Source organism: Dendrobates tinctorius, unplaced genomic scaffold (assembly GCF_039654945.1).
Source record: "Dendrobates tinctorius isolate UK_male_01 unplaced genomic scaffold, ASM3965494v1 ptg000028l, whole genome shotgun sequence".
Classification (NCBI taxonomy): domain Eukaryota; kingdom Metazoa; phylum Chordata; class Amphibia; order Anura; family Dendrobatidae; genus Dendrobates; species Dendrobates tinctorius.
In genome coordinates, this window is record NW_027361696.1 from 45538527 (window position 1) to 45551292 (window position 12766).

Sequence of the window (12766 nt, forward strand, 5' to 3'; positions counted from 1 at the left end):
TTATATTTATGTTTTCTATATGGTCAAAAATACATATTAAAATGTCATGTGAATGAATGTGGTTATATACATTAATAACAGAAATAAAATATTTATGATTTACTTGAACTTAGCAGAGGAGGTTGGTAGTAACACCCCCGTATCGTTTCTATTTCTAGAAAAATTAGGAACTCTTAGGACACAAAAAAGAATACAAACACTAAAGTCTAACTTATTTCCATTATACAGTCTATTGCTCACAGTTATCAGCCAGTGCAGACTGGGGAGAAGCTCGCTCTAATATTCTGCAATAGAATGTTTCTTGGCCCAATAATAATAGCCTCCATGACACATCTACACGAACTGCACAAATACATTTGCATAAGCTAAAACGTGACTGATTGTGCCTTCATACAAACCCAATGTATCACTTTATTCTTCCTGTGGTTTTACATAGGACTGCAATTGCTGAGGGTTATTGCAATCCATGAACAACAATAATCTTTAATAATAATAATCTTTATTTTTATATAGCGCTAACATATTCCGCAGCGCTTTACAGTTTGAACATATTATCATCACTGTCCCTGATGGGGCTCACAATCTAAATTCCCTATCAGTATGTCTTTGGAGTGTGGGAGGAAACCGGAGTGCCCGGAGGAAACCCACACAAACACGGGGAGAACATACAAACTCCTTGCAGATGTTGTCCTTGGTGGGATTCGAACCCAGGCAATGCAAATAATTAACTTGAGCTCTGCTAAAGCCTCTTCTTTAATAACACATACTGTATTTTTGGTTATGTTGGGTTGTCTACAAGCAATCATAGGGCAAAACAGTCAACTTTTTGATGCCCTCTAGATCCAGTAACCTTTGGATTGAGTAGTCAAGACAATCCAAAATTCCAGAAAAACCCAAAAAATGCAACATCACATTAGAAAGGAAGATATTTAGTAAATGATGCATAGTCCATTAAGATATTGAATTCAGATCTATGATCCTTAGGTCTGGAGTAGAAATCTGGAGATTGTCATCATAAAGAGACACAAATCCTTCCAACTAAAGATTCATTGTAGAGAGTTCAGGCTCAGTCATGTTAACCGAGACTCTTGGTCAGAGACTGATCTTGACTTTCCATGGCTATAATTATTTTTTCCATGTTCTTCACTAAATGCACTTTCGAAGGCCATAAGTATGGACCTCCGCAAGGATTCCTTGAAATCCCTCCCTAGGAAGACATATAGGAAGGGGTTCAAGCAGCTATTGAAAAAAGCCAGACTTGTAGCCAGAGGACTTCCTATAAGAACTGCAGATTTTAATGTGTTGTTGTCCCAGTGGTGCATGACAACTTCTAAAACTGAAAGGATGTGATAGGGGAACCAGCAAATAAAAAAAGCCACCACCACAGTGGCCATGACTTTGAATGGTCTACTGGACCAAGAAAGTTGACTCCTCCTTAATTTTAGGGCCATCAAAGAATAGAAAACTAAGATAAGCCCAAAAGGGAGCAGGAAACCAAAAAGAAACCGTACAGAGATCATCACCTGGTGCCTCATTGATCTGAGAGCCACCACCTCCAAGTCATCAAAGTCACTGGAAAAAGCATAATTATTATAGCAATGGGTCACATTGGTTTCATTGTCTCTTACTGTGTCCCTAAAGGCCAGATAGGGTGAACATAGGCAAAAGGCAACTAACCAAATGGCTAATGCTATGACATTGGCTAGCTTGATGGTCCTATTGTTTTGCGCCCATACTGGTCTTACCACAGAGACACAACGGTCTGCACTGATGATAGTAAGGAGGAAGACACTGGCAAATAAATTCAAGAAAGCCACAGTACTGTTGAGTTTACATAGTAAGGTGCCAAAGGGCCAGTCAAATCCAAGGGCTGTGTACGCAATGCTCAACGGTAAGAAGAACGTGAAAATAAAATCCGCAATGGCGAGGTTCAAAAACCACACGGTGTTTACAGTCCTCTTCATTCGAAATCCTGCAATCCAGATCACCAAACCATTGCCAATGGTTCCAAGCAGGAAGGATATGCTGTAAATGATAATGGACAGGTACCGGAGTGTGGTCTCCAGCTCTAATGGAAGATCTTCTGTGGGAACATACTCTTCTTCTTCATCTTCCAGTTGCAGTGCCAAAGGATTGGGTGAGGATGGGAAAAATGTAGACTGCTCCATGGAGGTGGTCTGAAACAGAGCAAGTCAGAGCTTAGTACAAAACATCATATAACAAAGGAATAAAAATGTATGACACAGCAGAGAGGAGACTGCATGGTGTATCTCAGGTAACGTCCGACACTGAGTTATGACAATACAAGAGGTTGGTTCCTATTCACATCTACAGTTTAGAATAATGTCTCAGCTTCCGGTTTTCATATATAGTAGTAACTTCATTTTGTTTACAGGATTATACAAGTATAAGTACATACCCCTCAGAGACTGCAGTCCTAACCATGACTGATCCCACTCCACATACTAAAAAGTGGTGAGAACCTGCATGGACTCTCCAGAAACAATGCATTTATAGTCATTTTTATTTTTCCCTTTAGCTCCCTCTTTTATATTTATGCCACACGTGATTGAAAATATTCATATTATTCCTATTAGATCACAAGGATCTAAGCAAAACCATGCCACCTACCAAGTAGGTATGACCTTCAGTATCTTGACATGTACCAAGTAAGCAGAACTTTAGCACCATGCCTCCTACCAAGTAAGAAGAACCTAAGTACCATGCCGCCTACCGAGTAGGTAAAATTAGTACCATGTCACCTACCAAGTATGTAGAACTTAGTACCATGCCACCTACAAAGTAGGTAGAACTTAGTACCATGCCACCTACCAAGTACGTAGAACTTAGTACCATGCCACCTACCAAATAGGTAGAACTTAGTACCATGCCACTTACCAATTAGGTAGGAACTTAGTACCTTGACATGTACCAAGGAAGCAGAACTTTAGTACCATGCCACCTACCATGTAAGAAGAACCTAAGTACCATGCCACCTACCAATTTGGTAGAACTTAGTACCATGTCACCTATTAAGTAGGTAGAACCTTAGTACCATGAGATGAACTAAGTAAAAAGAACCTAAGTATCATGTCACATAGCACATAAACAGAAGCATAGTACCATGCCAACTACCAATTAAGCAGAACCTCAGTATGCCATTATCAATAAGTAAAACTTTAGAACATGTGACCTATCAAATAATTAGAATTTCAGTCTCATAACATCTTGCATGTAATTAAAGAAACAGTACCATGCCACTTACCAAATAAGCAGAACCCTAGTACCTTAAAAGAACCTCAGTACCATGCCATCTAACAAGTATTCTGAAGATTATTACTATCCCACCTATCAATTTGTAACTTTAGTATAAAAATGTATCAAATAAACAAAACCGCAATACCATTTCTGTGATGAGGTCAGCTTACACTGAGTCGTTTTCTTTAGAGTGGACCCTCTGGGTCATGGCACCCACCCACCTAGGGCGAGCTGACCTTGTGAGGAACCACCCCTTATACAGGGAGTGTCAGGGGCAAGACCATGGGGGTGAGCCACCACGACTGCTGGAACCAGACGGCTGGCTCAGGTAGACACTAGGTACGAGTGTCTGACGATAAAGGACGTGCAGGAAACAGACAAGACAATACGTGAATTCAAGGTATCTTCATTAAGGCAAACGCAGGATAACATTAAGTGCAAACGTGATAACAGCCAAACACAGCAAGGTGTGTGCGTGGCACGCCAAGGTCCATGGCATGGTACGTGCCAGACGGTACGTCCGGTTACCGGCAAGGACACGATGGCATCGGACTCCGGACAGCTGGCAACGATCGATAGGATCAGGGCATCAGGCTGCGGACACCAGCTCCGGACATCAGCTCGCGGTCGTCATGCTTACGATCTCTGGCAGTGATGGGCAGGTTCCAGGAATCCAGCAGGCAAACCAGGGTACAGGCAAGGAGGCACGACAGATCCTCTACGTTCTTCAGCACAAAATTTCTGGGTCTTTACATCTACTTTGTTCTTGGCATAAAACCTGTGTTGATCTGCTGTTGTCACCCTCTTGTCTGTCCTATAGATGTTAGCTTGTACACTGCAGGTAAGAGAGGAGGAAGGTAACAAGAAAGAATATTCTAGGAGACATCATCAGTAGCATTCATTGCTGGTTAATGTCTAGTGTCTACCTCTTTCCTACATGATCCCCTACAAGACTAAAACATCTGCTGACCATAAATTGTAAGTGTGTTGGCACCGTAGACTTAGGTTCCATTATTTGGTTGCATCAAAGTATGACTTCCAAAGACAACTCAGCACCTACTAGACAATGGGCCACCGCGGTTTTCATGGGGCGAGAAGTAAATCTGTTCCATTATAATAACTCAGAGACTTATTATATAATAAAAAAACAATGTAAAGAGTCATAACGACACCGAAAACGTAGTGTCAATTATAGATAAAGGTAACATGTGAATAAATACTGTACCTGCTGCTGGGGAACGGTCGTATGCTCTTCCCTGGGATACAAACGGAAGGAAAATCAGCTGGAAAATCAAGGCTGGAATGGTTTGTGAGTCACAACCGTCCTGACTATAACCCCCTCTCACCACAGAAAGGAGCTTAAAGAAGCAGAAGTGTGGTTACTGGAGGCCGCTCTGCTCCGTAATCTACAAAATGTTCTAAACCCATCCCAGAAAAGAGAAAAACTCATTGTTACCAGATGCCTTTATATATAATATATACTGTATGTAGGGGAGGGAAGATGAGGCGTCTATGAAAAAATCAACAAAAGTCTTATGCTATGATGTTCTGAATTCTGAAATAGCTGGGGTGTATTATGAGGTTCTGCAGCAGCCGAGGTGTATTATGAGGTTCTGCAGGTGCTGAGGTATATGATGAGGTTCTGCAGGTGAGGTGTATTATGAGGATCTGCAGCAGCTGAGGGGTATTATGAGGTTCTGCAGCAGCTGAGGTATATGATGAGGTTCTGCAGCTGAGGTGTATTATGAGGATCTGGAGCAGCTGAGGGGTATTATGAGGTTCTGCAGCAGCTGAGGTGTATTATGATGTTCTGCAGCAACTGAGGTGTATTGTGATGTTCTGCAGCAGCTGAGATGTATTATGAGGTTCTGCAGCAGCTGAGGTGTAGTATGATGTTCTGCAGCAGCTGACGTGTATTATGAGATTCTGCAGCAGCTGAGGTGTATTATGAGGTTCTGCAGCAGCTGAGGTGTTTTATGAGGTTCTGCAGCCGCTGAGGTGTATTATAATGTTCTGCAGCAGCTGAGGTGTGTACTACACAGACTTCTTTAATCCCCTTGTCTTCTTATATGTGGTCCATGGTTGGTGCAGACGCCCTTACGTCTTTTTCTTTGTCCTCCACCCTCCACTCTGTTCAGAGCTCCCTAAAATAAGAGTTCACAGAAGGTAAACCTACCCTGTAAACCTTAATTTTGGCAGAGAAGCCTTGGTCTCACATTACAAGCAGCTTCAGGACTTGAAACGTTCCAACACATTTTCTTATTCAGCAAAGTCAAAGCACATACAACCTTCCATGTGCAGATGTAGCAGATCTATGTCTGTGTAGCAGGTCTGAGATTGCCTTTTGTCACAATTCATATTGATCTTGTCAAGTGCTGCCTGTGGTTCTCCATAGACTATAGGTAAACCTACTACTAGAAAGAGATGCCTGAGTAAGTTGACATGTTTGGGTACAAGAGCACTCAGCTAATTACCCCCAATTCTCTGATTCTCCTGTGTCTCAATGTGCGGATTTGGGCATGTGACTTTTATCTAACATATAGCAGACTTAAAATTAACATATAGTGCCCATGACTACCAGGACAGTAAAGCCTGAATCCACCATGGAACCCCCTAAAATGCCATGGAAATGCCCTTTTTGGGGGGCAATGATATAAAAAAAACCTTTACTCTTTTGATTCAAAAAGTGGGACTGTGCCATTTGTTCACATATCACATAAGATTACACCACCACAGATTCCCCATTATACACCTAAAATACTACTGTCGTATTTATTCCACATATTACCTCTATACACTTTCAAATAATATGCAGATTCTAAATTATACTCCCAGGATAATTAACATGAGTGTTACACACTCACACACAGGTAACAGGAATAAGGAAGACCTATTATAGAGAGAAGTCTCACCCATACACTACTTGTCCCTGTACAGACTAGACAATCCCTAGCCGCACAACTAAAAACATCAGCTGGGACCTGACTCTCTAAAAGGCCATTGAGTGGTTTCTTGTACCTCCTGATGAACCATAGGGGATGCCACTACATAGTGCTAACAAGGAAAGAGGAAAGTGTGCAGGTGGACACTAAGAAGACAAGACCCAGGGTGAGAAAACTTAAAGCACATTGATAAAGGGGATAGAGGGAAAACTATGGAGTACCAAAAATAAATGTAACAAGAATAGCCTTCCAGAACCATAACTGTGGTAATAAAAGGGTGCTGAGAACATAGACAGACATTCAGCAGGAACACAAACAGTGTTTGTGTCATGCTGATACGGTCTTCAATAAGGAAGGGGGGCCTCAAATTGTCCCTGGAACTGGAAAACTATCCGTGTTCCAGGAATAGTCTTGAAGGTGGAGAGGCCCAAGTCTCTGACCTTACTATGTGCCTGTAAAACCCTGATCTGTCCCCTCCTCCACTCATGAGGCCTGAGACAGAAATGTAAGACAAACAAGAGACAAAGACATAACAGGGATACCAGAAAACCTCTATCATACAAAAGCACTAACCAACAATAGGGAGGAGAATAGGGACAGGGAGGAATAAACTAAATGGGAACAGGGACGAGGAGGTAAGTACACATATACTATAGCAGACCAAAGATCACTACTACAGCAACCCTACTCCAACCAATTAGTTTTAGCACTCAGCACAGTAAGACAAATCTTTCACCTTTAGGGACAAAAACATCTGACCAGTTTTCATAGGAAGAGGTAATGACCAGATGAGAATCAGCTAAAATGGAGTTTCATGTTTCTGACCAGCATAGAAAGGGTCGTTAAACTCTTCAGCACAGGAGGAAACTAAATACATTTAATATGGGACACAAATCACATTATCTCTAAAGAAAACCTGCGACTCATTAGTCAATGTGACCATCGAACTCCAGGTCTTCCCTCGTGACAGTTTGCCTAGCAGGAAAAATCCAGTACATGAACAGTCAGAACTCCTTAGCAGAAATCCACCAATAAGCATAGCCAGCATCGAAGTTCAGTGAAGGGTGAACATTGTAAACCCAACCTAGAATGCGATAGAGCAAATGGGAAAATGGAAAACACCTCAAGTAGAGTAAACCAAGAGGGGAGAATAAAGTCAATAGGAATATTCACCATTTGTATTGGGAAGAAAAGAACAATAGCTCAGCAGACAGAAGATCCGCCCATGAAGCAACAGGTCACCAAATCCCAAAAACAGAGCCATGACAATAATAGTGGTATATACATACCACATAAGTGCCAAACACCATACATTATCAAATAATAAGCCAATTCGAAATTAGATTACAAGTAATAATTCCAAAGTAATACTGTCATATTGATTGTACATAATATCGCCATATACATACAGAGCCAAATGTTAAACCGATTCCAAGTAATATGACTGTATGCAAACTACAGAATAATACTAAACGGTTTCAAATATATACATATTGCAAATTATACATTGTAACGGGGTCTACCCAAGCTGGGGTACCTCTTTCAGTACCACCCCGTGTTTTCAGAGGTCCGCTCTACGTTGGCTGGAGTCTGAATGAATGACGCTGGCTGGAATTCCTTGGTTACATGGGCGCATATAAAAGATCACTGCTTCTCCACGTATTTCCAGTCTGACAACACTTTACTCACAGGGCACAGAATATATCACAAGATACAGAGGGTCGGCCAATAGAAAAGCGGCAGGCCAGACATGCATTACAAAAGCCGCACGTGGCCGGAGCCTGCCGATGTTTACTGTGGGAATTACAAAGGTGGGGGGAGGGCGGACAAAAGGAGAATATCGTGTCCCCTCTGCCCAGGGGCGCAGCCTGTGGGCTGATGCATTAGGGACATGCATCTCACATGGAACCTATTATACATACATATAACTGCACAACATATTCTGGGTGCTGAGTGGTTCTGTAGCACGTAACATACATGGTTCAAAAAAATAAAGGGAACACTAAAATACCACATCCTTGATATTACTGAATGAAATATCCCAGCTGCAAATCTTTATTCATTACAAAGTGTAAGGTATTGAGAACAATAGAACATAAAATGATCAATGTACATCAAAATTAATATCCCATGGAGGTCTGGATTTGGAATGATACTCAAAATCAAAGTGGAAAATCAAATTACAGGCTAATCCAACTTCAGTGGAAATGCCTCAAGACAAGGAAATGATGCTCAGTAGTGCGTGTGGCTTCCACATGCCTTTGTGACCTCCCTACAATGCCTAGGCATGGTCCTGAAGAGGCGGCAGAGTTCTCCTGAGGGATCGCCTGCCAGACCTGGATTAAAGCATCAGTCAACTCCTGGACAGTCTGTGGTGCAACATGACGTTGGTGGATGGAACGAGACAAGATGTCCCAGATGTGCTCAATTTAGGTCTAGAGAACAGGCAGGCCAGTCCATAGCATCAATGCCTTCATCATGCAGGTGACGCGCCCCCAGAGGCCGTGGGGCACTCGGTGCCAGGACCATTGATTTCAATGGGAGATGTCACAGTGGCAGTGACCCGGTCCGTGGCCTCAGGCGGTCAATGTAAAAGGGGTAGAGTGATGGGGATAAAGTTATTAAGATGATTTGTGACGCCACCTGTGGTTCCTGGTCAGTTTGACCAGCGCTGCAGGGTTGCTTCTTTGGGACAGATGTTATGAGGCAGCAAGATGTAATAGCTCCCCACAGGTAGAGCTGTAGTCCCAGGGCAGTAGAGTGTTGATGAAGAGGGTGGAGTGTGAGGCACAGAGATGTAGCAGTGCTGAGTGGGTTGGTGCAGGAAGAAGGCAATGAGACAGCTAGGTGCAGTTCCAGTTCTTTTACTCACGTTCTCAGCACAAACAGGTACCCGCTTCAATGCCACAGTCTCCAGATCAGGGGCTCAGCCAACTCCAAGGCAGATGGAATTAACCTCTCCAGCGCTCCCTTTCATGTGCCTGTTCTGAACGTCTCCTCTCTAGCGCTTATTTGAGGTACTTGCAGTACTGAGTTACACTGAAGTTCCTCCTTGATATTATTCAAACTCCACTCGCATGACAAGTGACTGTAGCCTGCTTCGGGGATTCCATCCATCATGTCTCGGCTCACACTTAGGTTGCCACCGTGTCTTTGAGTCTTAAAGGGGAATAGAGTGGTCACAACTCCTGTTCCTCCGGTGTCTGCTGCAGGAACATCAGTTTCACAAACAGCCTTGGGGACCGGACCCCGGCCATGCGCTTCAAACTTGAGGAAGGGCTCTGTTCTGACCCTAGTCCTTAGTTCTCTTCTTCTCCTTATGTTCCGTACTAAACTATCTTCCCTCTGAAGAATCAGGCTTTCTATTGCTCTTTCCAGTGCCAGCAGCTCCAGGTCACAGGAGACTGCTGCAGCACTTGCTTTCATCACATCTCTCTCTGGGGATCTTCTCTCACCAACTGACCACTTCCTAACATTCTCCCGCTCTCTTGTGCAGTCTAAGCTCCACCCACCATCCAGCACCCTTCATGAACCAAAGCAACTGCCATAAAGGGTGCTCTGCTGTTCTAAGGTGTCTGTGCTGAATGTAGGTGTTGGAGGCTGGTCTGGTGTTACCATCTTACATGGGGAGTGGAATACTACACCTCAGGAGGAGGTGCAGTACCTCTGTGGTGACTGAACCATCAATGGCGCCACACAGGAACTGCTGACACTTCAGCCACATGAGGCCTAGCATTGTCATACTTCAGAAGGAACCCAGGGCCCACTGCACCTGAGTATGGTCTCACAATGGGACTGAGGATCTTATCCCACTACCTAATGGCAGTCAGAGTACATCTGGATAGCACATGGTCATGCAGGAGGTTGTTGCAGGCAGCAGAACATTCTCTACGGCATCTCCAGACTCTGTCACGTCTGTCACATGTGCTCAGTGTGAACCACACAATGGCAAATAATCCAGATTCTAAATGGATAACACTGCCATATACATAACACATACATTGCCAAATAATAAACCGACTCCAAATTAGATTCCAAATTATACTCCCCAAAAAATAATACTGTCATATTCATTCTACATAATACTGCCAATGCCAAATATTGAACTGATTCCAAATGATACTCCCAAGATAGTATGACTGTGTATATACTACATAATAACACTATACAGTGCCAAATGGTATAAAGATTCCAAATGATACTCTATATAGATATCATATACATTATTACCACAATATCGTGCATTGAATAGACAGCCTCTTCCCGGCAACTGGAGGGTTATTTCTGAATGATTCATTTATTTTACCAAATATCAAAAAAAAAAATATATATATAAAAGTTGCCATGAGGCTGAAAGAGGGCCCCTTGGAAAGCGCGGTCAACTGCAGGACAATGAGAGATCCTGAAACCACAAGGAGCAGCTGTAACCACAGGCACAGAACACAAACTCTGTGGATAGACCAGCTCTGCTGCTTTACCAACCATCCTATCAATGAATGCTGGGAAGGTGACATAATGGGCGACAGACTCCTAGCAAAGGGACAGGGCATGATACAAAGGCTTCAGTGCCTGCAAATTGAGGTTCTGGTTTGGCTTTTATCCTAAGTCATGTGGCAAGGCTCATTGAGGGGTCCATATTGACATTTAGAATTGCTACTTCCAATAGGCGGCGCTAAAGTTCAAGTCCTCTTCCTCTCTGAAGAGGCAATATGCATATTTAGGTTCCAACTTAAAAAAACTCAAAAAAATTCCTACTTTCCCTTCTCAGTCCAGAGTTACAGTAGAGGTTTCAGTGAGACATTTCAGTGGTTCTCGACATTTTTAGAAAAATTCTGCACTCAAAAAAACAAAAACATCAGCCCCAAAGACACAACTTTAAAGGTTATCCAGTACTTTTACATTGATGGCCTATAGGTCAACAATGCCTGATTGGACAGGGTCCGACACCCAGCACCCCCACAGATCAGCTGTTATTGGTGTCGGCCGGCTGGAAGTACTCACTTGCGGAGCTGGCCGTCTACTTATAGTGGCCACCGCAGGGTACTACACATCGTCTCAAATTCCAGCAGATCAAAAGTCAGAAAGAGTCCCCAAATATAAACAATTAAAAAAATACATTTGTTTTATATGTAATTTTTTTAGAATTTTTTGTATATACAATTTTAAGTCATCATACATATGGTCAACATATTTCACGTTTATATACAACAATTGGTTCTCTTCCTACAAATTTTACATATGTGACTTGTATAAACCGTTGGTTTTAATTACTTATTGCTTTAAGTTGTGCAGAAGTTTCTTCCTGCCCCTCCATAAGGGAGGTGGCTCTGTATAACATACTACTGATGAAGGAGTCAACTCAACTCTGTGTTGTATGAATGAATAAAGATCAAGAGAGCATGCAACCTGTCTTCACTCTGCTGGGGAATCACCACTCTTTTCCCTTTTGTTTGGTTTGAATACAATTTTAAAAAACATCACGAGATCAGCAAAAAGAGGACCTGAAAGAAAATCAGCAAACCACTCTGGACAGATATCAAGATCTGGTCTTTCCTGTCGATTTACTGAAAATGCAAATAGGTGTATAGTCACATATCAAAAAATATATATTCCAGGAAAAGTCTACAATCTAAAACTGCAAAATAAATATGTGGTTACAAAAATGAAAAATAGTATGAATACTTGTATCCGGAACACAATATCATACAGTACAAGGATTCAACCAACCGCATCTCTGCAGGACTCTTGGGTGATGGTCTAGACTTTCTGGGCAAGGTCTCGGGGTTAATATGGTTATGATGTTGGCAAAGATTTCAATATTTCACTTAAAGAGGACCTGTCATCAGATGAAATTTTGCTCTTGTTTGTGCTCTTGTTTTTCATTTAAAGAGTACGTGTCACCAGATGATATTTCATTTTGTTCTTGTTTTTGCTCTTGGTTTTTCTCCCTCTCCAATGCAGAATTTTAAAGGAACCGCAGTCCGGGAAAAGAGAGAGAGAATTTTTTTTTCCACCGCCAGAAAGCATTTCAAGGTTAAATCCCCGGCTGACTTCCTTTCTCCTGGCATGCGCACTGAAAAATGCGGATCCTACAGCCAAAAAAAGTTGCAGGGTCCGTCCAGGCATGCTGGCGGACGCAAACATTTTGGCGGATCCGCAAAAAAACGGATCCAACGGATGGCCATCCGTCAAGATCCGCCGGTAATGAAACTCAATGGGGAAAAAAACGGATTTGCCCAAAAAAATGGCGGATCCGTTTTTTTCAAAAAATGGCGGATTTTGACTGATGGTCAAAAACGGAAGTGTAAAAGAGGCATAATCTAAACAAATTAAAGATTCACTCTCTATACTCATTTTGTTTGCTTATTTAAATGTCCATTTATTATGCTATGTCTCTGCTTTTTTTTGTGCATATATTTGTGTTTCTTCAGAAAATGTGTTATAACATGCCTGAGGAACGACCTAACAAGTCTCGAAAGCTTGCTTTGCAACACCATTCATTTTATTTTTGTTAGCCATTAAAAGCTGTCATAACTACAAGATTCCTGTATATACTCATGTATAAG

At 42.2% G+C, this 12766-nt stretch overlaps 1 protein-coding gene across 1 annotated transcript; it reads right to left on the minus strand.

The window, feature by feature from the left end:
- Positions 1–482: 482 nt before the first annotated feature.
- Positions 483–4588, minus strand: LOC141084912 (chemerin-like receptor 1). Its single transcript, XM_073569861.1, has 3 exons — positions 4484–4588; positions 3899–4093; positions 483–2177 (listed from the first exon to the last, which is right to left on the minus strand). Exon 3 carries the CDS (start codon positions 2166–2168, stop codon positions 1071–1073), a length of 1098 nt encoding a protein of 365 aa, XP_073425962.1. The 5' UTR covers positions 2169–2177; positions 3899–4093; positions 4484–4588; the 3' UTR covers positions 483–1070.
- Between the last annotated feature and the right edge of the window lie 8178 nt (positions 4589–12766).

Bases quoted from the DNA above. Each gene is read 5' to 3' on its own strand.
- LOC141084912 (XM_073569861.1), bottom strand. From the start codon at position 2,168: ATGGAGCAGTCTACATTTTTCCCATCCTCACCCAATCCTTTGGCACTG.